Source organism: Gopherus evgoodei, chromosome 5, assembly GCF_007399415.2.
Source record: "Gopherus evgoodei ecotype Sinaloan lineage chromosome 5, rGopEvg1_v1.p, whole genome shotgun sequence".
In the NCBI taxonomy this organism is placed as follows: Eukaryota; Metazoa; Chordata; order Testudines; family Testudinidae; genus Gopherus; species Gopherus evgoodei.
In genome coordinates this window covers 109,258,104-109,285,524 of record NC_044326.1, presented here as the reverse complement: position 1 = coordinate 109,285,524, position 27,421 = coordinate 109,258,104, and the positions used below count along the sequence as shown (strand labels likewise).

The window sequence follows — 27,421 nt, the reverse complement described above, 5'->3', positions numbered from 1 at the left end:
AACTGCCTGTAAAGCAACGAAGGCAGCTTTATACTTGTCTGTACATTTGGCAAACTTTTTAACTGAATATGATAAGTGCATCAGTATACGAGTCCTATAGCCTGTCGTCAGTCTTTTACACTATGCCAAAAAAGCAGACTCTGTTAAGACTAAGTACATTCTGCTTTTTTGGGAAATGTGCAGGACTGAGTACATTGTGCTAAACAAACTAACTATAATAAAATACCTTGTTTGTTTTAAAATGGCTGTTTCTTTTTATAGATTACGATCTTCTAGGACTTCCATTTTATCTCTTTAAAAGTATGGTCCAGGATTAAGCTTGGCAATTAAGGTCTCAACATAGTAGCAATTAAGCATGCTTCAGCGTGCTATAGCCTTCTCTCAGTTATTGGGTGGGGTGAGTTGGAAGGGGATCAATATTCCCACGCTTGATTGTTCTGAGGGAAAAGGGTTTTCACTTTGTTCTCTCTTACTCCTCCATATGGTGCACAGGAGGAGCCTGACGCCTTGTCTACACATAAACTTGCACCGGTTTAATCAAAACTGTATTTTAAAATTGATTTAGTTAAACTGGTCCAAGTTTGTGGGTAAATCATCCCTTAGTGACTCCTACAATTCCTCCTCCCCTCCCCCACCCCCCTCAAAAAGGAGAAGGGAGGGAGATCATCTGGAGCAGTGGCTCTCATCCTTTGCAGACTACCCCTTTCAGGAGTCTGATTTATCTCGCATTACCCCAAGTTTCATCTCATTTAAAAACTACTTGCTCACAAAATCAGATATAAAAATACAAAAGTGTCACAGCACAACCCTATTACTGAAAAATTACTTCCTCATTTTTACCATATAATTATAAAATAAATCAATTGGAATATAAATACTGTACTTTTTAGTGTATAGTACATACAGCAATATAAACAAGTCATTGTATGAATTTGTAGTTTGTACTGACTTTGCTAATGCTTTCTATGTAGCCTGTCGTAAAACTAGGTAAATATCTAAATGAGTTGATGTACTCCCTGGAAGACCTCTGTGTACTCCCAACACATATCCTGGTTGAGAACCACTGTTTTGGATGTGTAAATACCTCCAAATCTTTCTAGAACTGAGAGCCCAGCTTCCCGGATGATTGTGAAGTGCTGAGTACAGCATTTCATTGCTAGTATATAGCGCAGGTAAGGTGTATGGCACTCTGTAATACACAAAAATAGAGAATGACCTTGTACTACTCAGCATAGTACGAGGCGCCAGATCTATGCAGGAAACACTTTGCGCATATAGCTATACTATACCAGCAAAGTGTTCGTAATGTAGTGCAGTTTGTACTGGTAAAACTCATGCTTTTGCCAGTATAGCTTATCTCAGCTCCAGCCCCTGAGTGAAAAAAGCTATACCAGCAAAAGCTCATCAACATTAGGGGCTTTTGCTAACATGGCTATGCTGGGTAGGAACTGCATCTCATCACTCCCCTGAGAGCTATGCTGGCTGAAGTTTGTAGTGTAGAGCTTCCCACGGGCACACAGAGTTCATTGGAAATGCAGAGATGGAGATACTGTAGTAGGTATTTTTGATTGGTTTTTGCCTGATTATACGGGGGGTATCAGTGAAACTGACTAGATTTTGTCAGAGCACAAAGTTTGCAAACTGTACAGCAAGTGACGGAAATGCTTTTTCTTTAGTCCATTAGTTATTTTAAGTGCTATTTATGACAATGGGTAAAAATAGTTAGGCAAAAGTTTGATTCGTAAGCTGACAATATGCCATTAATTATCTTAAGCCACTGTGCCAGTAGTGAATCACTATTATTCTGTTCATTCTGCTTTATAGTATTTTGTGTAGGAACAGTTTTCTGTGCACTTTGCATATAAATAGCTTTTATGGACTGTTTATCTGGTGCACAAGGAGTGGTACTCATGTGTTCTGGGAAGGGGAAGAAGGAGAAGTATCAACACCAACGTTTCACTTCCTGCTATTCTTTGTTCTCTTGTAAAGAAATTGCATCAGGTTCCACTGCTTCCACCCCTTTCTTTCTTTGGTCACTCCCAGCTGTCATGGTAAGAGGCCTCCTGTTCTGTGTGGCTTAGATTCCCTCTCAGCAGCATCGTTACCCCCCTTTCTCATTGCAGTAGCTTGGGTTCTGGTTCCTATCTACTCATTGCCCTTCCCTCCTCTTATTCCCAGGTGCTTCTACTCCCTGCGCTTCCCACATCAAAGCAGAGAGCTGCCCTACCCTCAACAGGTCATAGTAGGACTGCCATCCTGAGACGCTCTGGCCTTTTTAGCTTCCCAATAAGGCCTGAATGTCCCCCTTCTGTGGGAGTGGATGTCTCCCTTCTTCATTGCTTCTGGAAGAGGGGTCTGCAACTGTGTGTGTGTGTTTAAAAACTGAGGTTTAATTTGCCCTTTATGGGGGATGGTATTTGAAGGGGAGGGTATCTGTTTGGCAAACTGAAGTGAGGGTGGGCCATTGCTTTATGCTGCTCTGCACCTAAGCGTAAAGAAATTGGCACGTCTTCTTTGCTTACACTTTTTAGTCTAGTCTGTACTAGAAAAATGCCCCTTTACAACTTGCAATGGGGCAATTAAACCTGGCCGTTGTGAATCTGTTCAGCCTGTCCATATAACCAGGGGTTCTCAACGTTTTTCTTGCTGAGGCCTATCCCAATATGCTATAAAAACTCCACGGCCCACCTGTGCCACAACAACTTGTTTTCTGCATATAAAAGCTAGGGCCCATGTGAGGGGGTAGCAAGCAAGCCAGTTGCCTGGGGCCCCCATGAAGCTACATTGCTCAGGCTTTGGCTTCAGTCCTGCGTGACAGGGCTCAGGGCCCCAGGCTTCAGCCCCATGTGATGAGGTTTTGGCTTTCTGCCCTGGGCCCCAGCGAATCTAATGCTGGCCCTGCTTGGTGGACTCCCTGAAACCTGCTTGCGGTCCCCCAAGGAGCCCCAGACTGAGAACCATTACATATAACCACTTCATTCAATCATTGCACTGCAGCTTCCAAAACAGAAAACTTGTGTGAATAAAATCACTGAAATTGCAGTACCTCAGAGCTAGAAAAAACCAGGAATACAAGAGAGAGTGCACAGAGTAGTCACAGAAAGGGTTGCACGAGCATTAGGGACTGTGCTGCGAACACCACTTGCAATGGTACCACTGCAACACCAGCACTTTCTATCCACATTAGCACTAGAATGACATTGTGTGCGCCTACGTAAGGTATGCTGGTGATAGGCAATGCAATTTCAAATTGGCTGGTAATATCTGTTTACCATTGCAAGCACTTTTGAATGTGTGCATTAAATGTGTTATAACTGCTGCATGAGCTTGCAGTAGAAATATAAACAGACTGGGAGGCAGTTTGTCTTTTGCCCTATGAAATTAACAAACGGCTACATTTAGTGTAATTTTATCACAAGTCTTGCAGTATTTGGTGTTTCCCCTAAAGCTCCTGCCCCTGGGTTCAACACATGAGAACCTCAGCGTTTACATTTTTTTAAAAAGTTAGCTTTTAGTCTTTGTGGTTACAGAGGAAAGTGAAAGAAAAGGTGAAAATGTGAACCCAAAGGGCTCCAAACACCAGAAGACAACTCCCCACCCCAAGTTTATTACTTTTAAAAACTCATGAGTTTTATTCTAATCTCATGATTTTTGAATGCCTAGGTTGAAAATAGTGACCATACTTGATTTTAAAGAGGCACTATTAAAGTTAGGTTTAAACCTCCTGATAGTGCATTCTGTTTGGGATACAAATCCTTTTCCCCAGAATTTCTGTGGTGCCCACTGATCTTTTTGATATGTATAGTATGGTATAACAGCATTTACTCAAACACCACTTAACTGACACACTATGGCTACATTTCAGCATTGTCTTGCAGCCTATGTAACTTTCAGGTTACTCCTGATTAACTGAACCATCATTTCTCTAACTATTTTCAATGTTTCGGAAATATTTTGAATAACTAGAATTCTGATCAATAGTATGTTTGTGTGTACTGCACCTAACACAATGGGGCCCTGATGTGGTTGACCTCTAGGCATTACTGCAATCTAAATGTTAAATAGTAATAAATTACTAATGCTGTGCAATCAAGATCGTAATATAAGAGCCTCGTACAGTGCAAAATGTGAATTCTCCATCATCTGTCACCCCGTTGCTGTTTGACTTTGGCATACAGTGGGGTTAAAGATTTCAGTCTTAATGGTGTACAGTAACTCCTAACTTAAAGTCGTCCTGGTTAACATTGTTTCATTGTTACGTTGCTGATCAATTAGGGAACATGCTCGTTTAAAGTTGTGTAATGCTCTCTTCTAATGTTGTTTGGCAGCCACCTGCTTTGTCTACTGCTTGCAGGAAGAGCAGCCCGTTGCAGCTAGCTGGTGGGGGCTTGGAACCCAGGGTGGACCGGCAGCCCCCCATCAGCTCCTCGCTCCCCTAAGTTCCCTGTGCAGCAGCTGCCTGCAGTTCAGCTGTGTCCCTCCTCCCACTGCCATGTGCTGCTCCTGCCCTCTGCCTTGGAGCTGCTCCCCGAGACTCCTGCTTGCTGTGCAGGGGGAGAGAAGGAAGAAGAGGGCTAATGTCAGGGTGTCCCCCTCCCTCTTGCTCCTGCACCCCACTTACCCCATCTTCCATAGAGCAGGGCTCAGGGCAGAGGGAGCTTGCGGCAGCTGCCTTCTCAGCAAGCTGATTTAATTAACAAGGCAGTGAACTTAAGGGAAATACCCATATCTCCCTCCATTCCTGCTGCCTTGTGTAGAGAGAGAGTTAACCCTTGAGGGCTCAGCCAATTGCTAGTTCATCATTTAGCAGTAAGGGAAATATCCCACCCTCTGACTCCTCTACCTTATCCAAGCTTCACAGTCATCATCACTGTGTACCAATATTAAAAATTTTTTAAAACTTATACTCTCTGTGTGTATGTGTGTGTGTGTGTGTGTATGTATGTATGTGTATGTTTTGTCTGGTGAAAAAAATTTCCCTGGAACCTAACCCTCTCATTTACATTAATTCTTATGAGGAAATTGGATTCTCTTAACATCGTTTCACTTAAAGTCGCATTTTTCAGGAACAGAATTATGTTAAGTGATGAGTTACTTTTGAGCTTCCTATAAAGTATTATAGGGAGGGTTATACTGAGTTGTTAGTTTTGTACCCAAAGATCAAAACCACTCTACTCTTAAGAGTATCTGGAACTTTTGACCCTGCTGATTACTGGTAGTGAACTGCTCATGGAACTAGTTGACTCTTAATTGCAGTGAGTAACAAAAGTCACACCTGATGGAAATGAACTAGCCATATACAGCGTGTTGCCTATTGGAGAGAAGGAGCTAGAAGAATTCCTTTAATGAATTCCACTCATTGTCATTATCCTGGTTACCCTTAAAATGTCATTCCTTACATGGGATTGAGACTGCTGTAGTGAAATGTGATCCATTTCCACTCCTCCCATTCAAATTCATTTAACACTCAGTGTATGTCAAAACTGCAATGTAAACCCAGGGTTAGTAGGACTTGAGTTAGCAGACCATGGGTTTGTTAATCTCGGGTTTGAGCATCTACACTAATTTATAACCCCAGGTTAGAAACTGTTGAACCCTGGGTCCCAACCTGGAGCTCTGATGTCTATACTGCATAAAGTGGGCTCAAGTCCAACCACCTATATCTCAGACTTCCTTTGTTTGTGGTGCATTGTGGGAAAACTTGACTATCCAACTATCCAGAGGACAAAAAGTCAGCCCATGGGATTTTGGGATACTTTTGGCAGATTCCCAGAGCACTGTGTCGCAATAGGGCTCGAACCTTGGGTCCCAGCTTGCCTTATGCTCGGACCCTCTATCCCTGCCTGCATCCAAGCCCTGCATTAGTATGATTTGCGTGTGGTTGGAAGGAGGGTTAGGTTTGAGCCTGAGTTTGAACCCTGGTCTTACATTGCAGTGTAGACATACCCTCATTGTTAGGAATAACTGTACAGGAAAGATGAGAAATCCAAATAGAGGAGTAATTGAAGTGGCAAATTTCCATCATGGCTTCTCTTCTATCCTATCTTCTGAATCACCTCTTATGCGCACATTTTCTTTCCAACAATGAACTGTCCACAATTATTATTATCTACATTATTCAATTGAACATGGTGTACTGCGAGGAAATTACGCTGAAAAGATTCTGTGATCTATACTGGCTCAAGGAATACCGTTTGGGTAATATCTTTAGAGATGGCTCTGCACCAAAACTAAGGCTCCAAACAATTCCAGACTTCGGGGAAATTGAGGTTAGCCTTTCAATGCTGATGGCCCATGCATCTGAGCCTGAGTGGGTGGCCTGAGCCTCTGCCAGTGCCAAAATGTCCACATGGCTATTTTTAGATCATGCCAAGCCTGCATGAGCCTGTCTACCTGGGCTGGGTGGCTCACTGCATTGTAGACATACATTGAGCAGTGAATTTAGAGTAACCTGTGGATATGGAGAAGAATTGATCACGGTCCTATTTATAACAGAGCTTACCATATTTGAAGACTTATCAAGTTTCCCTCTTCCTCCGTCTTCTTTTCTCAAGACTGAACATATCTAGTTTTTTTTAACCTGTCTTTATAGATCAGATTTTCCAAACATTTTCATTTTTGTTGCTTTCCTCTGGATTCTCTACAATTTGTCCAATGTGGAACCCAAAACTAGACATGCTACTCCAGCTAAGCTCACCAATGCTGGCTGGACAATTACCTCTTGTATGTTATGTACAATGCTCTTGTTAATACACCCCAGAATATTTGCTTTTTCCATAACTGCATCTTATTGTCAGCTCATATTCAATTTGTGATCCACTATAAACCCCAGACCCTCTTCTGCAGTACTACCACCTCACTAGTTATTCCCCGTTTTGTATTTGTGCATTTGATTTTTCCTTCCTAGGTGAAATACTTTGTACTTGTCTTTGTTTAATTTCATCTTGTTGATTTCAACCAATTCTCAATTTGTCTGGGTCATTTTGAATTCTTATCCTATTCGCCAAAGTGCTTGCAACCCCACCCATCTTAGTGTCATCTGACAATTTTATAAGCATTCTCTCCACTTCATTATCCAAGTCATTAATGAAAACGTTGAATAATACTGGACCCAGGACAGACCCCTGTGGGATCTCGCCAGTTACCTCCTCCCAGCGTGACAGTGAACCATTGATAACTGCTCTTTGAGTGTGGTTTTTGAACCAGTTGTGCACCCACATTATAGTGATTTCATCCAGCCCACGTATCCCTGTAGTTTGCTTATGAGAGTGTGCAAACTAGACTCTGTCAAAAGCTTTACTACAATCAAGGTATATCATGTTTACCTCTTCCCCACATCCACTGGGCCAGTAACACTGTAAACCGAAGAAAGTAGTTTGGTTTTGCATGATTTATTCTTGACAAATCCATGTTGGTGGTTATCCTCTCTGTGCTTACAAATTGATGGTTTCATAATTTGTTCTAGTATTTTTCAGGTATCAAAGTTAGCCTGACTGGTCTATAATTCTGCAGGGTCTCTTTGCTAATGGTTCCGGGATGGCTTCAGCTAATTCTTTAAATACTGTAGGGTGAATTTTGTCAGGCCCTGCTGACTTGAATACATCTAACTTCTCTAAATATTTTTTTAACCTGTTTGTTCCCTACTTTTGGCTTGTGTTCCTTCCCCCTTGTTAATATTATGTTAAGTATCTGTTCACAATTAATTTTTTTAGTGAAGATTGAAGCAAAATGAAGAGAATATTTTTAAGACAATAGGTCTCCACACCCAGGGGTGGTAGGTTGAACACGATACTGGAATTTGTGTTTACTCTATGCTTCTGAAAGTATTTTACTTTCTTATTTTATAATAAGCACATGAGGAAGAAATCTTGTTGATTTACAACTGTTTATTTCTGCTGAGTTGTTCCACTGCTGTATACAATGGTTCCTAACTATTTTTGCAGGAGCCCCCTTTGGCTTGTTTCGGCAGATGGGTGTTCCCATTCCCTTCACATCCCTTTGCATCATGTCCCAAAACAGTTCCGATACATCTCATTTCCTCTGTTCTTTACTCTACCTCTCCTGTCCTTCCTCTGTCCTCTTTTACCATCCTGTTATTCCCCCCTCATTATGTTTTATTTTTAGTCCTTTTGGCTCTTTCATTATTTTTTGACTCTCCATCAAAGTAGCTCTATCTTCTCTATTCTTTACTTGACAAAAGTTACAAGCTGCTCAGGGATCATGCTGTGAACATGCTGCCCAGGTTTGAGAATTGCAAAGTCTTAGGTCACGTGTCTGCATTTAGTGGCAGGGGAACACAAACAAGAGAAGCTTGAGTGAGGAAGTTGCTGCCCTGTAAGCATGAGATGCTCCCACCACTGGCTATATTAGGGATTACTGCTGACATGGGGAGGTCAGGTAAGCATTTTCAAAGAGCTGACAGGTGCTTACCTACAGCTGTAGGAACATGCATGTTTGGGGGTATGGTGAATCTGAAGTCAAGCATGAATTCATCCCTAAGGCCAGGTCATTCATTTGCATCTGCACATTTTGAGTATATAAAAAGTCCAGCAATGGCGTAGTCCTCTGGGGCAAGGGGTTCCCGGCTTCCCCTTGGGTCAGGGTCTCTTGGTCCAGACGCTTCTGTTTTCAAGGCCTTCCCATGACTAGATTTTCCCACACCAAGGGTAGACTTTTTTGTCTTTGGCACTCCCTAGGTAGTGGTACATGAACCCAGGCCCAGTCTCTCCACCAGGTTCCATTCAAGAGCCCCGTGGTAAGCCGCTAAATCCTGTACCTCAAAGTGCTATACTTCTGCCTCCCTGGATACTTCCTACCAGCCACTCTCTTCCCAATGGATAAAATCATTTATTAGATGAACTCAAAGATAAAGTCCTTTGAAGAGGTGTGACTTCCTCCTTTAAGGAGTTGACCGAGTCCCTATAAACAGACCTCAGGAACTCGTGCCGTGCTCCTTCGCAGGAGCTCCTAATATAAATCTCTTAACCTCCACTGTCTTCCACCCCCTGAGCTGCTCTGCTCCCCTTTTCATAGAATCATAGAATATCAGGGTTGGAAGGGACCTCAGGAGGTCATCTAGTCCAACCCCCTGCTCAAAGCAGGGCCAATCCCCAACTAAATCATCCCAGCCAGGGCTTTGTCAAGCCTGACATTAAAAACCTCTAAGGAAGGAGATTCCACCACCTCCCTAGGTAACCCATTCAAGTGCTTGATCTAGTGAAAAAGTTTTTTCCTAATATCCAACTTAAACCTCCTCCACTGCAACTTGAGACCATTGCTACTTGTTCTGTCATCTAGAGCAGTCTAGATCCATCTTCTTTGGAACCCCATTTCAGGTAGTTGAAAGCAGCTATCAAATCCCTCCCTCATTCTTCTCTTCTGCAAACTAAATAATCCCAGTTCCCTCAGCTTCTCTTCATAAGTCATGTGCTCCAGCCCCTAATCATTTGTGTTGCCCTCTGCTGGACTCTTTCCAATTTTTCCACCTCCTTCTTGTAGTGTGGGGCCCAAAACTGGACACAGTATTACAGATGAGTCCTCATCAATGCCAAATAGAGGGGAATGATAACATCCCTCGATCTGCTGGCAATGCTCCTACTTATACAGCCCAAAATGCCGTTAGGCCTTCTTGGCAACATGGGCACACCCTTGACTCATATCCAGCTTCTCGTCCACTGTAACCCCTAGGTCCTTTTCTGCAGAACTGCTGCCTAGCCACTCGGTCCCTAGTCTGTAGCAGTGCATAGGATTCTTCCATCCTAAGCGCCCTTGTCCTTGCTGAACCTCATCAGATTTCTTTTGGCCCAATCCTCTAATTTGTCTAGGTCCCTCTGTATCCTATCCATACCCTCCAGCATATCTACCACTCCTCCTAGTTTAGTGTCATCTGCAAACTTGCTGAAGGTGCAGTCCACACCATCCTCCAGATCATTAATGAAGATATTGAACAAAACTGGCTCCAGGACCAACCCTTGTGGCACTCTGCTTGATGCCGGCTGCCAACTAGACATGGAGCCATTGATCACTACCCGTTGAGCTCGATGATCTAGCCAGCTTTCTATCCACATTATAGTCCATTCTTTCAGCCCATACTTCTTTAACTTGTTGGCAAGAATACTGTGGGAGACCGTATCAAAAAACTACTAAAGTCAAGGAATAACATATCCACCGCTTTCCCCTCATCCACCAAGCCAGTTATCTCATCATAGGAGGCAATTAGGTTAGTCAGGCATGACTTGCCCTTGGTGAATTCATGCTGACTGTTCCTGTTCACTTTCCTCTCCTCTAATTTCTTCAGAATTGATTCTTTGATGACCTGCTCCATGATTTTTCCAGGGACTCAGGTGAGGCTGACTGGCCTGTAGTTGCCTGGATCCTCCTCTTTCCCTTTTAAATAGATGGGCACTATATTAGCCTTTTCCCAGTCATCCGGGACCTCCCCCGATCGCCATGAGTTTTCAAAGATAATGGCCAGTGGCAATCAAATCCGCCAACTCCTTTAGCACCCTCGGATGCAGTGCATCTGGCCCCATGCACTTGTGCTCGTCCAGCTTTTCTGAATAGTCCTGAACCACTTCTTTCTCCACAGAGGGTTGGTCACCTCCTTCCCATACTGTGCTTCCCAGTGCAGTGGTCTGGGAGCTGACCTTGTTTGTGAAGGCAGAGGCAAAAAAAAACAACAATGCTTACATTAGCTTTTTTCCACATCCTCTGCCACTAGGTTGCCTCCATCATTCAGTAATGGGCCCACACTTTCCTTGACTACCTTCTTGTTGCTAACATACCTGAAGAAACCCTTCCTGTTACTCTTAACATCCGTTGCTAGCTGCAATTCCAAGTGTGATTTAGCCTTCCTGATTTCACTCCTGCATGCCTGAGCAATATTTTTATACTCCTCTCTGGTCATTTGTCCAATCTTCCACTTCTTGTAAGCTTCTTTTTTGTGTTTAAGATCAGCAAGGATTTCACTGTTAAGCCAGGCTGATTGTCTGCCATATTTACTATTCTTTCTACACATCGGGATGGCTTGTTTCTGCAACCTCAATAAGGCGTCTTTAAAATACAGCCAGCTCTCCTAGACTCCTTTTCCCCCTCATGTTGTTCTCCCAGGGGATCATGCCTATCAATTCCCTGATGGAGTCAAGCACCTTCTCCAGCCTGTGCATGTGCACACGTGGTGGGGTCAGAGCAGCTTTTTAACCCCTTCCTTTCCAGTGTGGGGTTTGCATGCCCCATCACAGTGAGATATAGGATACTGGGCTAGATAGTCCTTTGTTCTATATCATTATGGCAATATTTAAATTATATTCTTAAATCAGTTTGTTACCATTGACACTATCAACACATTAGATTCCTATCCTCGAAACATGAAGCTCAGGAACGTGTATACATCTATCTTTTAGCCTCGCATGTAAAATCAAGCTTCCTAGATCCTCTGTCAAGACTGTTCATAAGGATCTAATTCCTCTTTGGCTTTCAGTGAGAAGTACAGTATGCACAAGGCCAAACTACTGTTTTGCTAGGCAACTCACTTCCCTGATGTATTTTTAATGAACAGCAAAATGGTCATCATACATCTCAAGCATGCTTCTAATTGTTGGCATAAATCTGGAAACCTGTATTAACAGGGCTAGATACCTATTTTTCTGTTTTACATATTCTTAAACCTGTTTGGATTCTTGTATAATTGTATTCAGTTGTCCTCCTACTCATATTTTTTTAAAATAATGGTGATGTAGCAAAGTGAAATAAATTTATCTTGCTACAGTTGCATTGTTGACTTCAGCAAGTTTGTTTTATTCACTCATGAGAACATACCACAGCAAGCAACTAGAGAAGGAGTTTAGATCCACCGTTGTTAGTTATTCAGTATTTTAAAAAAAAAACATTGAGGTATGTGATGAACTATTCTCACCCCACCCAGAAGTTCAGGAGGGAAGGCATTAATCTGTCATTCTAATTAAACAAGAGATCACAGATATCTGATTTTAGCGTGGGGACCTGTAAAGTATCAAGGCAGAGCCAACTGTAGGCAAGCAATGAGTCACCCTAGAAAAGGGATGTGCCCTGGGAAGTCAGGGGCTGGGCACTGACTAACTATATTTAGTCAGAGAGAAGGTGGGGTGGAAAGGAACGTGGGCAGGATGAGCTGCTCTGTACATTTGGGAGTTGGCTGAAGCAAGCAACCACTTAAATGTTATTTTAGCTAAAGAAAGCTGGGATTGCATTTATGTGCAGCACTTAAAGTGTGGTGCACTTTTAATCTCTGTGCTGTTCTGCAATAAATTGCACAGTGGTATTGTCTAAACTATATATTGATGTGTAGACTTTCTTTTTTTAAATGGCCTTCCCCTGACTGTCATATCCCAAGAGCATTGTGGTAATTTAAGGGTAGTGACTGCACTACATTTTTATAGCAGGTATATTTTAATATGCTGTTTCATCTTTGCATATCTTCTCATTCTAATAGTTTTTTAATGGTGATAATGTTGCATCACATAGAGATCCTTTCCTAGAGATGGATCCCAGGGCATTTTATAAATTATAGTTTCTGTATAAATTATTGGGCTAATTCTACCTTTAGATGCATACAAATGGACACGTGCACACACTCCTGTTAAGAAATGGTGTATCTTGGGGGCGGGGGGCAGAATTTGACCTTATGTACTGTCATTGAAAGGCAGTCAAGTTTTTGGAGAAACGTGCTAAATCCTTCCCACGCATATTGTAAAATTACACAATATCTCAATTTTAGGACAGGTAGAGAAAAATGTGATATTGAATGAAAGAGGGAATTTCAGGTAGGCAGATTATATCCATTTTGAGATTGGCCAGAATGCTGACATTAGGTTAATATCCTTGCCCTTCTGAAGAGTACTGTGGGATTTTTCACTACTTAATGTTTTACATCTCATTTGAATGATTTTAATTCCAGCAGTATAGTGCCAGTGTGCACCCTACTGAGATGTTGTTCAAAGAGAAGAGTCCAAAAAGCTTCCTACGTGGCTTTCCCAAGGACTCTCATTCAATTACTTATCTGGCTATAATACAAGAAGCCAAGCTTCTCCACCCAGAAACCCACTTAGAGAAGATCAAGATATCCCAGGACTACATATTCAACACCCCAAAGTTAGTTCCTACAATATTAGTAGTTTAATAGCTGTTACACAAATGTAACTATGACATTTTAAATAAAAGATATGAGGTCAAAATTTGAAACAAACTTCTTAATTATGCAAGCAATATTTGCAGCAGTACCTCTTCACAGGTCACTGAATACACAAAATAGATGCACTTGCAAAATTTGCAGGAGTATTTAAGGAGGCTGTTAGAAAACACACTCCAAAAGAGATCAAAATGTTTCTTGGAATCACAAAATGCACAAAACAATTGGCAGTTTTTATAAGATAAGGTTAATCCATAAACCATCAAAGGAATGTATTATCAGCTGCTCAAAGAGAGCTGCTCTGCAGAATGACTCCACTTTTCCTCCGTTGTTTGATTGTTGATTATTCCTTTGACAGACATCTGTTCAGAACAGTGGTTAACTGACTAATAGTGTTTCTTTTATCAAAATATCAGCACAAGAAAATCCATCTATGTCTCCACCATCCAAGAGCATTCAGTCAACTGCAGGTAAGACTACATCCTTTTATAATCTTATTTATAATCTGTTTAGAACAGACACATTAATCAATGATGTTTCATAGATTCTTGAAGTTTAAGGGTACAAGGGAGGAGGGATAGCTCAGCAGTTTGAGCAGTGGCCTGCTAAACCGAAGGTTGTGAGTTCAGTCCTTGATAGGGCCTCTTAGGAATCTGGGGCAAAAATCAATACTTGGTTATGCTAGTGAAGGCAGGGGGCTGGACTCAATGACCTTTCTGGGTCTCTTCCAGTACTATGAGATAGGTATATCTCCATATATTATATTATATTATTAGATCTTTTAGTCTGACCTAGTGTATAGTACAGGCCATTAAATTTCATTCAGATACCCCTGTATTGAGTCCAATCACTTGTCTTTGGCTAAAGCATATTATCCAGAAAAGCATCCAGTCTTGATCTGAAAACATCAATAGATGTTTCCTTTGGTAGCTTGTTCAAATGATTAATCACCCTTACTGTTTAAAAATGTGTGCCTTATTTCTCATTTGAATTTTGTCTGGCTTCAGCTTCCAGCCTTTGGATCTCTTTATGCCTTTCTCCACTAGATTAAAGAACCTTTAGTACCTGGTATTTTCTTCCCGTGAAGGTGCTTACACACTATAATCAAGTCACCACACAACCTTATTTTTAATAAGCTCTTTAAATCACTCACTTAAAGGCATTTTCTCCAGCCCTTGAACCATTTCTGTGGCTTTGTTATGCACCCTTTCCAATTTTTCAATCTTTTTTAAAATGTCGACACCCAAACTATATATACTATTCCAGTATTTTTCTCACCAATGCAGTATTCAGAAGTAAAATCACTTCCTTACTTACTGCTCCCGGGTTTATACATCCAAGGATCTCATTATCCCTTTTAACATGGCATCACACTTGGAGCTCATTTGGAATTGCTTGACCATTATGACCCTTTAAACTCTAATAAAGCCTTTTCTAGGTTATTGCTTTCTAGGATACAGACCCTCGTTCTCTAGACATGGCCTGTATTGCTTGTTCCTAGGTTTATAACTTTTCATTTGGTTATATTAAAATGCATTTTATCTGAATGGACTCAGTTTATCATGTGATCAAATAGCTTTGTATGACTGTCCTGGCCCCATCATAACACCAGTCTTTGTGTCATCCACAAATTCTATCAGCTGTGATTATGAAAATATGGAATAGTATCAGGCCTCGTACTGATCCATGGGGAACCCCATGATAAAAACACCATTTGATGATGATTCCCCAATGACTACTAATTTTTAGATCAGTCATTTAGCTACTTGTCACATGCTTTATTTATATTCTATAATGCCATTTTTTAATCAGAATGTTTGCAGTACTAAGTCAAATACCTTACAAAAGTCTAAGGGCTTACCTACACATGAAAGTTTACTTTGGAAGAAGGCAGAGTATGTATTTAAAGCCAATTAACTATTCCTGACTATTTCCAATTGTGGACGCTTTTATGCCAGAATAAGAGTGCCTTATTTCAATTTAGTTTAATCCATGTACTCAACTAATTTTGAATAAAGTACTTTTATTCTGGAATAAGAGTGTCCACACTTGGAATGGATCTGGAATAGTTAATCAGGAATAGCTTTTCTAGATTAACCAAACTTCTAATTTCAGCAAAGAATGAAATCAGGTTTGTTTGACATTGTTCTGTACAGCAGCCTCTTTCTCTCTTTTGTGATGCTTTCTTGTGAATTTGGTTCTGCTGTTGCTAGTAAGACACACATCTTTTCTGCAGAAGAACCTCAAAGTTAACTGACTGAGTAGATACTTGATGAATTACTGCAGTAATGTATCAGCGGGAAGGGCAGAACTGTATCACTGAGTGACCAAGAGGAAAATGTCAGGGGGAATCAGAGAATATTGGCACAATGACTGAATCTAACAAATTATAGTTTCTGTATAAATTATTGGACTAATTCTACCATTAGATACAGACTGACGGACAAATGAACACATTCCTATTAAGAAAGGTGTGTGTGTGTGTGTGTGTGTACGCACAGGATTTAGCCTTATGTACTGTCATTGAAAGGCAGTCAATTTTTTGGTGAAACATACTAAATCTTTATGAAGCATACTGTAAAACTACACAACATCTTAATTTTAGGAGAGGAAAAGAAGAATGTGATATTGAATGAAAGAGGGAATTTCAGGTAGGCAGATTATATCCACCTGGGGATTTGGCCAGAATGCTGAAGTTAGCTTAATACAATTGCCCTTCTGAAGAGTGCTGTGAGATTTTTCACTACTTAACATTTTACATCTCATTTGAATGATGATAATTCCAGCAACATAGTGCCAGTGTGCACCTTACTGGGATGCTGTTCAAAGAGAAGAGTCCAGCAAAGAAAGAGTTTCCTTCTGAATGCTTCCTACCTGGTTTTTCTCAAGGACTCTCATTCAATTACCTATCTGGCCATAATACAAGAAGCCAAGCTTCTCCACTCATAATGGAATTCAGGAATATAGCAGATCAAGATATGCCCAGGACTATATATATTCAACACTCCGTAGTAAGTGGCTATAATTTTAGGAGTTTAGTAGCTGTTACACAAATGAACACAATCTTTACACAAACATTTTAAAAGAAAAGATATGAGGTCAAAGTTTGAAACAAACTTCTTAATTATGCAAGCAAAATTTGCAGAGGCATCTTTTCACAGGTCACTGAATGCACAAAATAGATGCACTTGCAAAATTTGCAGGAGTATTTAAGGAGGCTGTTAGAAAACACACTCCAAAAGAAATCAAAATGTTTCTTCGCATCACAAAATGCACAAAACAATTGGCAGTTTTTAAAAGATAAGGTTAATCCATAAACCATCAAAGGAAAGTATTACCAGCTGCTCAAAGAGAGCTGCTCTGCAGAATGACTCCACTTTTCCTGCCTTGTTTGATTATTGATGATTCCTTTGACAGACATCTGTTCAGAACAGCGATTAACTGACTAATAGTGTTTCTTTTATCAAAATATCAGCAGAAGAAAATTCATCTATGACTCCACCATCCAAGAGCATTCACTCAACTGCAGGTAAGACTACATCCTTTTATAATCTTATTTATGATCTGTTTAGAACTGACACATTAATCAATGATGTTTCATAGATTCCTGAAGTTGAAGGCAACAAAGGACCATTAGCTCTTTTAATCTGACCGAGTGTATAGTAAAGGCCAGTACATTTCATTCAGCTACCTCTGTATGGAGTCCAATTATTTGTGTTTGGCTAAAGCATATTATCCAGAAAAGCATCCAGTCTTGATCTGAAGACATCAATAGATGTTTCCTTTGGTAGCTTGTTCCAATGATTAATCACCCTTACTGTTTAAAAATGTGTGCCTTATTTCTCATTTGAATTTTGTCCGGCTTCATCTTCCAGCCTTTGGTTCTCTTTATGCCTTTCTCTGCTAGATTAAAGTATCCTTTAGTACCTGATATTTTCTTCCTATGAAGGCATTTACACACTATAATCAAGTCACCACACAACCTTCTTTTAAATAAGCTCCTTAAATCTCTCACTTTAAGGCATTTTCTCCAGCACTCAAACCATTTCTGTGGCTTTGTAATGCACCCTTTCTGATTTTTCAACATCTTTTTTTACAATTGGTCTCACCAATGCTGTATTCCAGAGTAAAATCACTTCCCTGCTTACTACTCCTCTGTCTATGCATTCAAGCCCTTTTAACCGTGGTATCACACAGGGAACTCATGTAGAGTTGCTTGACCACTATGTCCCATAAATCCTTTTCTGAGTTATTGCTTTCTAGGATACAGATTCCCATTCTGTAGACATGGCCTGCATTGCTTGTTCCTAGATGTATAACTTTTCATTTGGTTATATTAAAGTGCATTTTACCCGAATGGGCTCAATTTATCATGGCATCCAAATAGCTCAGTATGCTTGCCCTGGCCCCATCATACCACCAATTGTTGTGTCATCCACAAATTCTATCAGCTGTGATGATATATCTATTTTCGGATCATTGATGAAAATATTGCATAGTATCAGAGCTAGTACTGATCCATGGGGAACCCCATGATAAACACACCATTTGATGATGATTCCCCATTGAGAACTAATTTTTTGTGTCAGTAATGTATCAGTGGGAAGGGCAGAAATGTTTCACTTAGTGACCAAGAGGAAAATGTCAAGGGAAATCAGAGAAAATTGACAGAGTGACTGCCTCTAGCATAGAGTTCTTTAACCTGCACTTTCAAAGAGGTACATAGATATTATACTATTTGATTGTGTTAACATCAAGAGTAGTTGCTAGGCTGCAAAGCCTGTGCACTATGTTGAAAGTTTAGTGGTTAGACTTCACTTATTGCCTTGCAGTTCAGATTAAAGAATTTGTGCATAGCAAAGTAATGCAATGAGCTAGCACCATATGCTGCAGCTTGAACCTAGTCACTAAATGGTAAGCAAATGGGCGTGCAGGAGAGGACCGTGAGGCTCAAGGGTTTGTAGAAAACAGAGTTTTTTATTTCTAGCCCACCAGTTCAGATATGGCCAGATATCACTAATGGGGGTGGGGGAGAATCACCTCTTAAGACCACACAATGAGCTGGATTCCCCACTACCTTGTGTCACCATTTACAGCTGTGCCACGTGGGCACGAAATATTACTAAATCATCCTTTATCATTTTGCATGCACTTGGCACAAAGTAAATGATAAAATAAGGTGAAAAATTAAGCTCTCCTATATTTTTAAAAGCCCCATATCTGACCCTCTCCCTCCATGGTCTCTAAGGGTATTTCCATATTCCAGCTTACTTGATAAAGGATGCACTTCTGGCTATGAAAAAATTGGAGGAATAGGAACCTTTCTTCAGAAGGAGCCATTGTTTGGAGACCTTCCCCATGGAAAAGAAAAGTCGAGATTAGCATCTTCCAGAAATGTGAATTAGCAAATTATCAATATATTTCATGCCATATACTGCATACTTTACAAAACAAAGCCTAGATTAATAGAAAAGGAGGTGTCTAAACAGAGCTTTGTTGCCCTACTATGAAATATGGGCAAAGAAAGAATGACTCTGCCATTTTAGGCCAGCTTTGTTAATATACCATTCACAGGTCTATAGTATAGTATAGAGCACACCGATTCCTCTGGTTTCTAATCAGCTAATACTTTACAGGTCATATCTCAGCTCTCTCAATCTGGCTGGTCTCAGAAATGCTAATGCGAGTGCAGTATGCTGAGCAAAAGGAACAAAGCTGACTGCTCTACTCAGCAGCCAATACAGGGGGACGACATGAGAGTACTATGAATGGAGTCACATCATAATAACAGTGTGCTGCTCTATGTCTACACCATAGAATGTTAATCATCACAATATGTCATGATGCAAAGCCAAATGTCAGGATGTCACACTGTGTGATGATTTTATGCCTCTCTGCTGTTTCTATTTACTAATTAAGCCGATCTCTTCCGCCTAAACTTGATTATCATGGCCCTGATTGTCTGTTGCCCCGCACCTTATGCAGTCATTGGCAGCAGTATGGGGTGGGTGTAAAAAAGTAGTGTTTTCCACCCACTGTGCAGTCACATTGCCAGCTCCAGTGTGCAAAAATCATGACTCAAGCAAAAAAAAAAAATTTAAAAATCAGAAGATTTTTAAAAATGTATAAATTTGGTGGTTCTTTAAATTTGTCTTCTAATTTCTGAGCCTTTAGTTTGCACTTGGATCATGTTCTCAGAACTTTTCTCCACATCCATGAAGGCTAGACATTTTTTGTGATCAAAGCTAAGATTTTCACAAAATTGCCTGGTTCCAGCCACTGGTGCTTTTAAAAAAAAGTACCATTTATTGTGATAATCTCCCAAGAGTTGGCTTTTCACTGGTGTAGATGATGACACAAGATACCTTGAACATGCTGCACACCCATGTGTTGTTGTTTGTCTCCCATTCCTTTGACCATGCTCTAAACAACAAATCATGGACTGTTTATGAGACTAAGGCTATCCTATACCTAAAATTTCTGCTAGTGTAATTTATGGGTTAGGAGTTTGACTAGTGTAACAACAGTTACATTTACCATTCAAGCTCATTTTGGTTGGGGAACTGGTATAAACCATATCAGCAAGAGAACACTAGGTCTTTCAAACATAGACAAGGCCTGCAGCTGGTGTAGCTCTCACTCCACTGTGAGAGAATTAGAGCATGAACAACTGAATAAGAAGTGGTGAGCCATCTTCAGGAGAAATTAGCAAATCAGTTGTTCTCTAGAATAATTCTCTTGATACCACCAAACATTACAACAGAAACCCCTGTGCTTCCATGTGATTTAGTCATGCAGCGCCCACTAATTTCAGTTTGCTGTGAATGTAATGGTATAGCTAAATCCTGCACATCTTTGGGAACATAAGGGAAAACATTATGCTCCTAAATGTTGCAAATGCTTTGTATCCACATTATTAACTCTCATATTTTAGCACCAAACAGACCTGGAAGATGTTTACACTAACACAATCCTTTATATTACTTTTCAGTTTCCAGTGATTCAACCATTACTATAAACAGTAGTACAAATGTCTCAGGTAAGCTCTCAATGTTTTCACTCTGCCTGGGATTCAGCGGTCTCTGTCACCTGCTGTGCATGTAAGACAATGAGAGAGATTCTTTACAGCATAAACTTGGGTATGCATTTAAAGAAGATTTTTTTTTGGTTTTGGAATATAAATGTCAGTAGAGAATTGTGCTGAACTCCTCGGAGCTGCCTGTGCAACCTTTATTCATAGAATCATAGACTTTAAGGTCAGAAGGGACCATTATGGATGACCTCCTGCACAACGCAGTCCACAGAATCTCACCCACCCACTTGTGTATCAAACTCCTAACCTATGTCAGAGCTACTGAAGTCCTCCAATCATGGTTTAAAGATTTCAAGGTGCAGAGAATCCTCCAGCAAGTGACTCATGCCCCACGCTGCAGAGGAAGGCAAAAAAAAACCCAGGGCCTCTGCCAGGCTGCCCTGGAGAAAAATTCCTTCCCGACCCCAAATATGGCGATCAGTTAAACTCTGAGCATGTGGGCAAGACTCACCAGCCAGACACCCAGGAAAGAATTCTCTTTAGTAACTCAGATCCCACTCCATCTAACATCCCATCACAGGCCATTGGACATATTTACCACTAATAGCAAAAGATCAATTAATTGCCAAAATTAGGCTATCCCATCATACCATCCCCTCCATACACTTATCATATCTGTCTTGAAGCCAGATATGCCTTTTCCCCCCACTGCTTCCCTTGGAAGTCTGTTCCAGAACTTCACTCCTCTGATGCTTAGAAACCTTCATTTAATTTCAAGTCTAAACTTCCTGATGGCCAGTTTATATCCATTTGTTCTTGTGTCCACATTGGTACTGAGCTTAAATAATTCCTCTCCCTCCCTCGTATTTATTCCTCTGATATATTTATAGAGAGCAATCATATCTCCCCTCAGCTGCCTTTTGTCAGGCTAAACAAGCCAAGCTCTTTGAGTATCCTTTCATATGACAGGTTTTCCATTCCTCGGATCATCCTAGTAGCCCTTCTCTGTACCTGTTCCAGTTTGAATTCGTTCTTCTGAAACATGGGAGACCAGGACTGGACAAATTATTCCAGATGAGGTCTCACCAGTGCCTTGTCTAATGGTACTAACACCTTCCTATCTCTATTGGAAATACCTCGCCTGATGCATCCCAAGATTGCATTAGCTTTTTTCACGGCCATATCACATTGCCGACTCATAGTCACCCTGTGTTCAACCAATACTCCGAGGTCCTTCTCCTCCTCTGTTACTTCCAACTGATGCGTCCCAAGCTTATAACAAAAATTCTTGTTATTAATCCCTAAATGTATGACCTTGCACTTTTCACTATTAAATTTCATCCTATTACTATTACTGCAGTTTACAAGGTCATCCAGATCTTCCTGTATGATATTCCTGTCCTTCTCTGTATTGGCAATATCTCCCGACTTTGTGTCATCTACAAACTTTATTATCATATTCCCACTTTTTGTGCCAAGGTCAGTAATAAAATGATGAAATAAGATTGGTCCCAAAATTGATCCCTGAGGAACTCCACTAGTAACCTCCCTCCAGCCTGACAGTTCACCTTTCAGTACAACCCATTGTCGTCTCCCTTTTAACCAGTTCCTTATCCACCTCTCAGTTTTCATATTGAACTCTATCTTTTCCAGTTTAGCTAATAATTCCCCAGGTGGAACCATATCAAATGCCTTACTGAAACTGAGGTAAATTAGATCCACTGCATTTCCTTTGTCTAAAAAATCTGTTACCTTCTCAAAGAAGGAGTTCAGGTTGGTTTGGCACAGTCTACCTTTTGTAAAACCATGTTGTAATTTGTCCCAATTACCACTGATCTCAATGTCCTTGACTACTTTCTCCTTCAAAATTTTTTCCAAGACCTTGCATACTACAGATGTCAAACTGACAGGACTGTATTTCCCTGGATCACTTTTTTTTCCTTTTCTTAAAAATAGGAACTATGTTAGCAATTCTCCAGTCATATGGTACAACCCCTGAGTTTACAGATTCATTAACAATTCTTGCTAATGGGCTTGCAATTTCATGTGCCAGGTCCTTTAATATTCTTGGATGAAGATTATCTGGGCCTCCCGATTTAGTTCCATACAACTATTAGAGTTTGGCTTCTACCTCGGATGTGGTATTATCTACCTCCATATCCTTATTCTCATTTGTCATCCTACCATTATCCCTAAGCTCCTCATTATACTCATTAAAGACTGAGGCAAACTATTTTTTTAGATATTGGGCCATGCCTAGATTATCCTTAACCTGAACTCCATCCTCAATATTTAGTGGTCCCACTATTTCTTTCTTTGTGTTCTTATTTATATGGCTATAGAACCTTTTACTGTTGGTTTTAATTCCCTTTGTGAAGTCCAGCTCTACATGGCTTTTGGCCTTTCTCACTTTATCCCTACATGTTCTGATCTCAATAAAGTAGCTTTCCATGCTGATCACTCCCATCTTCCACTCCTTATAGGCTCTCTGCTTTTTCTTAATCACCTCTCTGAGATGCTTGCTCATCCAGCATGGTCTACAACTCCTGCCTATGAATTTTTTCCCCTTTCTTGGGATGCAGGCTTCTGACAGTTTCTGCAACTTTGACTTGAAGTAATTACAGGCCTTTAGATCCACAAGTTCTTCAGTCCAATCCACTTCCCTAACTAATTTTCTTAATTTTTTTAAGTTAGCCCTGCACTTACACAATCCTTTATATTACTTTTCAGTTTCCAGTGATTCAACCGTTACTATAAGCAGTAGTACAAATGTTTCAGGTAAGCTCTCAAGGTTTTCACTGTGCAACCTTAATTCAGTCCCATTGTGCATATGCGTTATGATATAGTCTTTAATGACATGATTGCATACTATATTTTCCACTGGATCCCTGCCTCACGTGTTGCACAGGATGGATATCGCCCAATTGATGAGCAGTTATTCAATATTTTCTTTTATCCTCATTGATCAATGTATGGCCCCATGCACACTGTTGAAATCATGCTCTGAAGACAGAATTATTAGCTTCCTTATGAGTTTTTCTCTGGCAATCTGATGACTTATAGTATTTGAGGGCTTCACAATCATTTATTCATCTCTCTTTACAACTGTTATAGGAGAAGAAGGGGTGTTATTATTTGTATTTTACAGATGGGGAGCTGAGGCACAGAGAGATTAAGGTCAAAATATCCACTAATTTTGGGTACCCAATTTGAGCTGTCTAGAACATGATCTTTCAGAGTTCTTAATATTATGTAGCAATTCATATGTCAGAGCGCAGCTCCCACTGAATTCCGTTGCAGCTGTGAGCACTCAGCACTTCTGCAAATTGGACTACAGGGTCTCAAGTTGGGCAGCCAGTAAATGAGAAACACACAATTAGTAACCGCCCATAAAAAGTTTAGTTTAAGTGATTTGCCTGCCATCACACAAGAACTCTGGCAGAGACAGGGATAGAATCCAGTTTCCAGAGCAGCATTCAACTGTCTTAACCATGGGACCATCCTTTCTCTTCCTGCAAATGCTTTCCTCATCCACTACCCACTTTCCAATTTCTGCAACAAATGAAGAAGGTCTCCCATGGACAACAGTTTCCTTCACTACACAACTCTGATTTGTCCCTAGCGCAAGTCCAGCATATGCACTGAATGACACAGGAGTTCTGTGGAAAATATACTATGTGATCATGCAGTTAAAGACTGTGTCATAATGCATATGCACAAGGAGGGATGAGTTAAGGTTGTATTGGCAACTTTAATTTTGGCATTTCCTATCTTTTCAGGGCTTAATTTTGCAATCCTAACAATGTTCTTTTAATGTAGGGTTTTTTAATGCAATTTCTTAGGTCTTCAGAAAAAAGCAAACTGAAAAAACAAAGTCTGTCATCCTTAGAAGCTGTGAGGGGATGGAGTATCTTCAGTGAGGCTGGAATCTTCAGAGATTTTAGCTGCTAAAACTGAAGAAGTCTCTATTAAGCATGTATGAACTGTGATTTTTTTCAAAGGCCAAGCTTTGGTGAATTTTCATGAGGATGGAAGAAGGCACATCCTTGAGAAAACAGCCATTTCCTGCCAAATTTCAAGTATTTGCTCCTAAGATTAAGGATGCTACAGCTGATTAAAGAAAAGATTACCAGAATTTTTTAACATGAGCAAAACAACAAAACTATTTCTCTAGGCTTGTTCTTGGAAACGGCAGAACATTTTCACTAAACTTTCCCCCCTCCTCTCAGAAAAATTCAGCCTGCAGAAGACATCCAACATTACTGGTCAGTAGTCAGACTGACTGCTGCAACCTACTGAGTTCATTTTACTAATTAGCTCGGACTATTTATGTTGTTAAATTGAGTATCCTGTCAATCAGTCCCGTGGATTTCAAATACAACAAAGGACACTTAACTTGCTCATCTGATCCTACCACCCCCGTGACCAGAGCTATTATTAATTCCAAAGTTGGTTTTGTTTTGTTTTTCCCTAGGGCAGTGTTTCCCAAACTTGGGACACTGCTTGTTTAGGGAAAGCCCCTGGCAGGCCGGGCCACTGGCCGCGGTTCACTGCTCCAGGCCAATGGGGGCTGCTGGAAATGGTGGCCAGTATGTCCCTCAGTCAGCGCCACTTCCAGCAGCTCCCATTGGCCTGGAGCAGTGAACCGCGGCCAGTGAGAGCCACGATCAGGCAGACCTGCATGCAAAATTAGCAGCAGTACCTCTTCACAGGTCGCTGAATACACAAAATAGATGCACTTGCAAAATTTGCAGGAGTATTTAAGGAGACTGTTAGAAAAAACACTCCAAAAGAGATCAAAATGTTTCTTCGCATCACAAAATGCACAAACAATTGGCAGTTTTTAAAAGATAAGGTTAATCCATAAACCATCAAAGGAAAGTATTACCAACTGCGCAAAGAGAGCTGCTCTGCAGAATGACTCTACTTTTCCTCCATTGTTTGATTGTTGATTATTCCTTTAACAGACATCTGTTCAGAACAGTGATTAACTGACTAATAGTGTTTCTTTTATCAAAATATCAGCACAAGAAAATTCATCTATGACTCCACCATCCAAGAGCATTCACTCAACTGCAGGTAAGACTACATCCTTTTATAATCTTATTTATGATCTGTTTAGAACTGACACATTAATCAATGATGTTTCATAGATTCTTGAAATTGAAGGCAACAAAGGACCATTAGCTCTTTTAATCTGACCGAGTGTATAGTAAAGGCCAGTACATTTCATTCAGCTACCCCTGTATTGAGTCCAATCATTTCTGTTTGGCTAAAGCATATTATCCAGAAAAGCATCCAGTCTTGATCTGAAGACATCAATAGATGTTTCCTTTGGTAGCTTGTTCAAATGATTAATCACCCTTACTGTTTAAAAATGTGTGCCTTATTTCTCATTTGAATTTTGTCTGGCTTCATCTTCCAGCCTTTGGTTCTCTTTATGCCTTTCTCCGCTAGATTGAAGAACCCTTTAGTACCTTGTATTTTCTTCCCATGAAGGCGTTGACACACTATAATCAAGTCACCGAACAACCTTTTTTTTATTAGGCTCTTTAAATCTCTCACTTTAAGGCATTTTCTCCAGCATTGAAACCATTTCTGTGGCTTTGTAATGCACACTTTCCAATTTTTAAATTTTTTTTTTTTTTTTTACAATTTGTAAGGCAGAACTATATATATCCTGTTCCAGTGTTGGTCTCATCAGTGCTGTATTCAAAAGTAAAATCACTTCTCTACTTACTACTTCTCTGTCTATGCATTCAAGCCCTTTTAACCATGGCATCGCACTGGGAGCTCATGTGGAGTTGCTTGACCACTATGACCCATAAACCCTTTTCTGAGTTATTGCTTTCTAGGATACAGACCCCCATTCTGTAGACATGCCCTGTATTGCTTGTTTCTAAGTGTATAACTTTTCATTTGGTTATATTAAAATGCATTTTATCCAAATGGACCCAGTTTATCATGTATCAAATAGCTTTGTATGACTGCCCTGGCCCCATCATAACACTAATCTTTGTGTCTTCCACAAATTCTATCAGCTGTGATGATAAATCTGCTTTCAGTTCATTCATGAAAATGTTGAATAGTATCAGGCCTAGTACTGATCCATGGGGAACCCCATGATAAACACACCATTTGATGATGATTCCCCATTGACAACTAATTTTTAGATTAGTCATTTAGCTACTTATCACATGCTTTATTAGTATTCTGTAGTGCTAATTTTTTAATCAGAATGTTGTGCGTTATTAAGTCAAATGCCTTACAAAAGTCTAAGGGCTTATCTACACATGAAAGTTTACTTTGGAAGAAGGCAGAGTATGTATGTAAAGCCAATTAACTATTCCTGACTATTTCCAAGTGTGGACGCTTTTATGCCAGAATAAGAGTGCCTTATTTCAATTTAGTTTAATCCATGTACTCAACTAATTTGAATAAAGCACTCTTATTCTGGAATAAGAGTGTCCACACTTGGAGTTACTCAGGAATAGTTAATCAGGAATAGCTTTTTCCAGATTAATCAAATTTGTAATTTCAGCAAAGAATGAAATCAGATTTGTTTGACATTGTTCTGTACAGCAGCCTCTTTCTCTGTTTCGTGATGCTTTCCTGTGAATTTGGTTCTGCTGTTGCCAATCAAACACATATCTTTTCTGCAGAAGAACCCCAGAGTTAACTGACTAAGTAGATAATTGATGAATTACTATAGAAATGTATCAGTGGGAAGGGCAGAACTGTATCCAAGAGTAAAATGTCAGGGGAAATCAGAGACTATTGACACAGTGACTGTATCTAACAAATTATAGTTTCTATTTAAATTATTGGACTAATTCTACTCTTAGATACATACAGATGGACACGTACAAACTCTTATTAAAAGGGTGTGTGTGTGTGTGTGTGTGTGTGTGTGTATCTGAGGATAGAATTTGGCCTTATGTACTTGTCATAAACAGATAGCTAAGGGTTAATGTCTCTTTCACCTAAAAAAAAAAAAGTAACCTGAAGCACCTGACCAGAGGACCAATCAGGAAACCAAACTTTTTCAGGTCTGAGTGGAGGGAAGTTTGTCTAAAAGTCTTTGTATTGAATCTGTCCCTCTCGGCTTTGGGAAGGATTTTTCTGTTTCCTGCTTTCTAATCTTCTGTTTCCAAGTTGTAAGTACAAATATAGTAAGGCAGTAAGGTTTCTATTGTTTTCTTTTGTATTTACCTGGGTATAGT

The 27,421-nt window shown here is 40.2% G+C and overlaps 1 protein-coding gene across 12 annotated transcripts in view; it reads left to right on the top strand.

Moving 5' to 3' along the window:
* The window catches only part of EMCN (endomucin), a 104,877-nt gene that overhangs the window by 17,815 nt on the left and 59,641 nt on the right, over positions 1-27,421 (top strand). For 7 of the 12 annotated variants that reach the window (XR_004000734.1, XR_004000733.1, XR_004000728.1 and 4 more), the window contains exons 2-6: positions 13,582-13,635; positions 16,641-16,694; positions 20,157-20,204; positions 22,929-22,976; positions 25,224-25,277. Coding sequence is in view for 1 of the 12 variants with exons in the window: in XM_030565213.1 (XP_030421073.1) it covers positions 13,582-13,635; positions 16,641-16,694; positions 20,157-20,204; positions 22,929-22,976; positions 25,224-25,277 (258 nt within the window). In the remaining 11 variants the exon portion in view is untranslated. The remainder of the gene's footprint in view (positions 1-13,581; positions 13,636-16,640; positions 16,695-20,156; positions 20,205-22,928; positions 22,977-25,223; positions 25,278-27,421) is intronic. The other 5 variants (XR_004000730.1, XR_004000729.1, XR_004000735.1 and 2 more) reach the window with 5 other exon arrangements.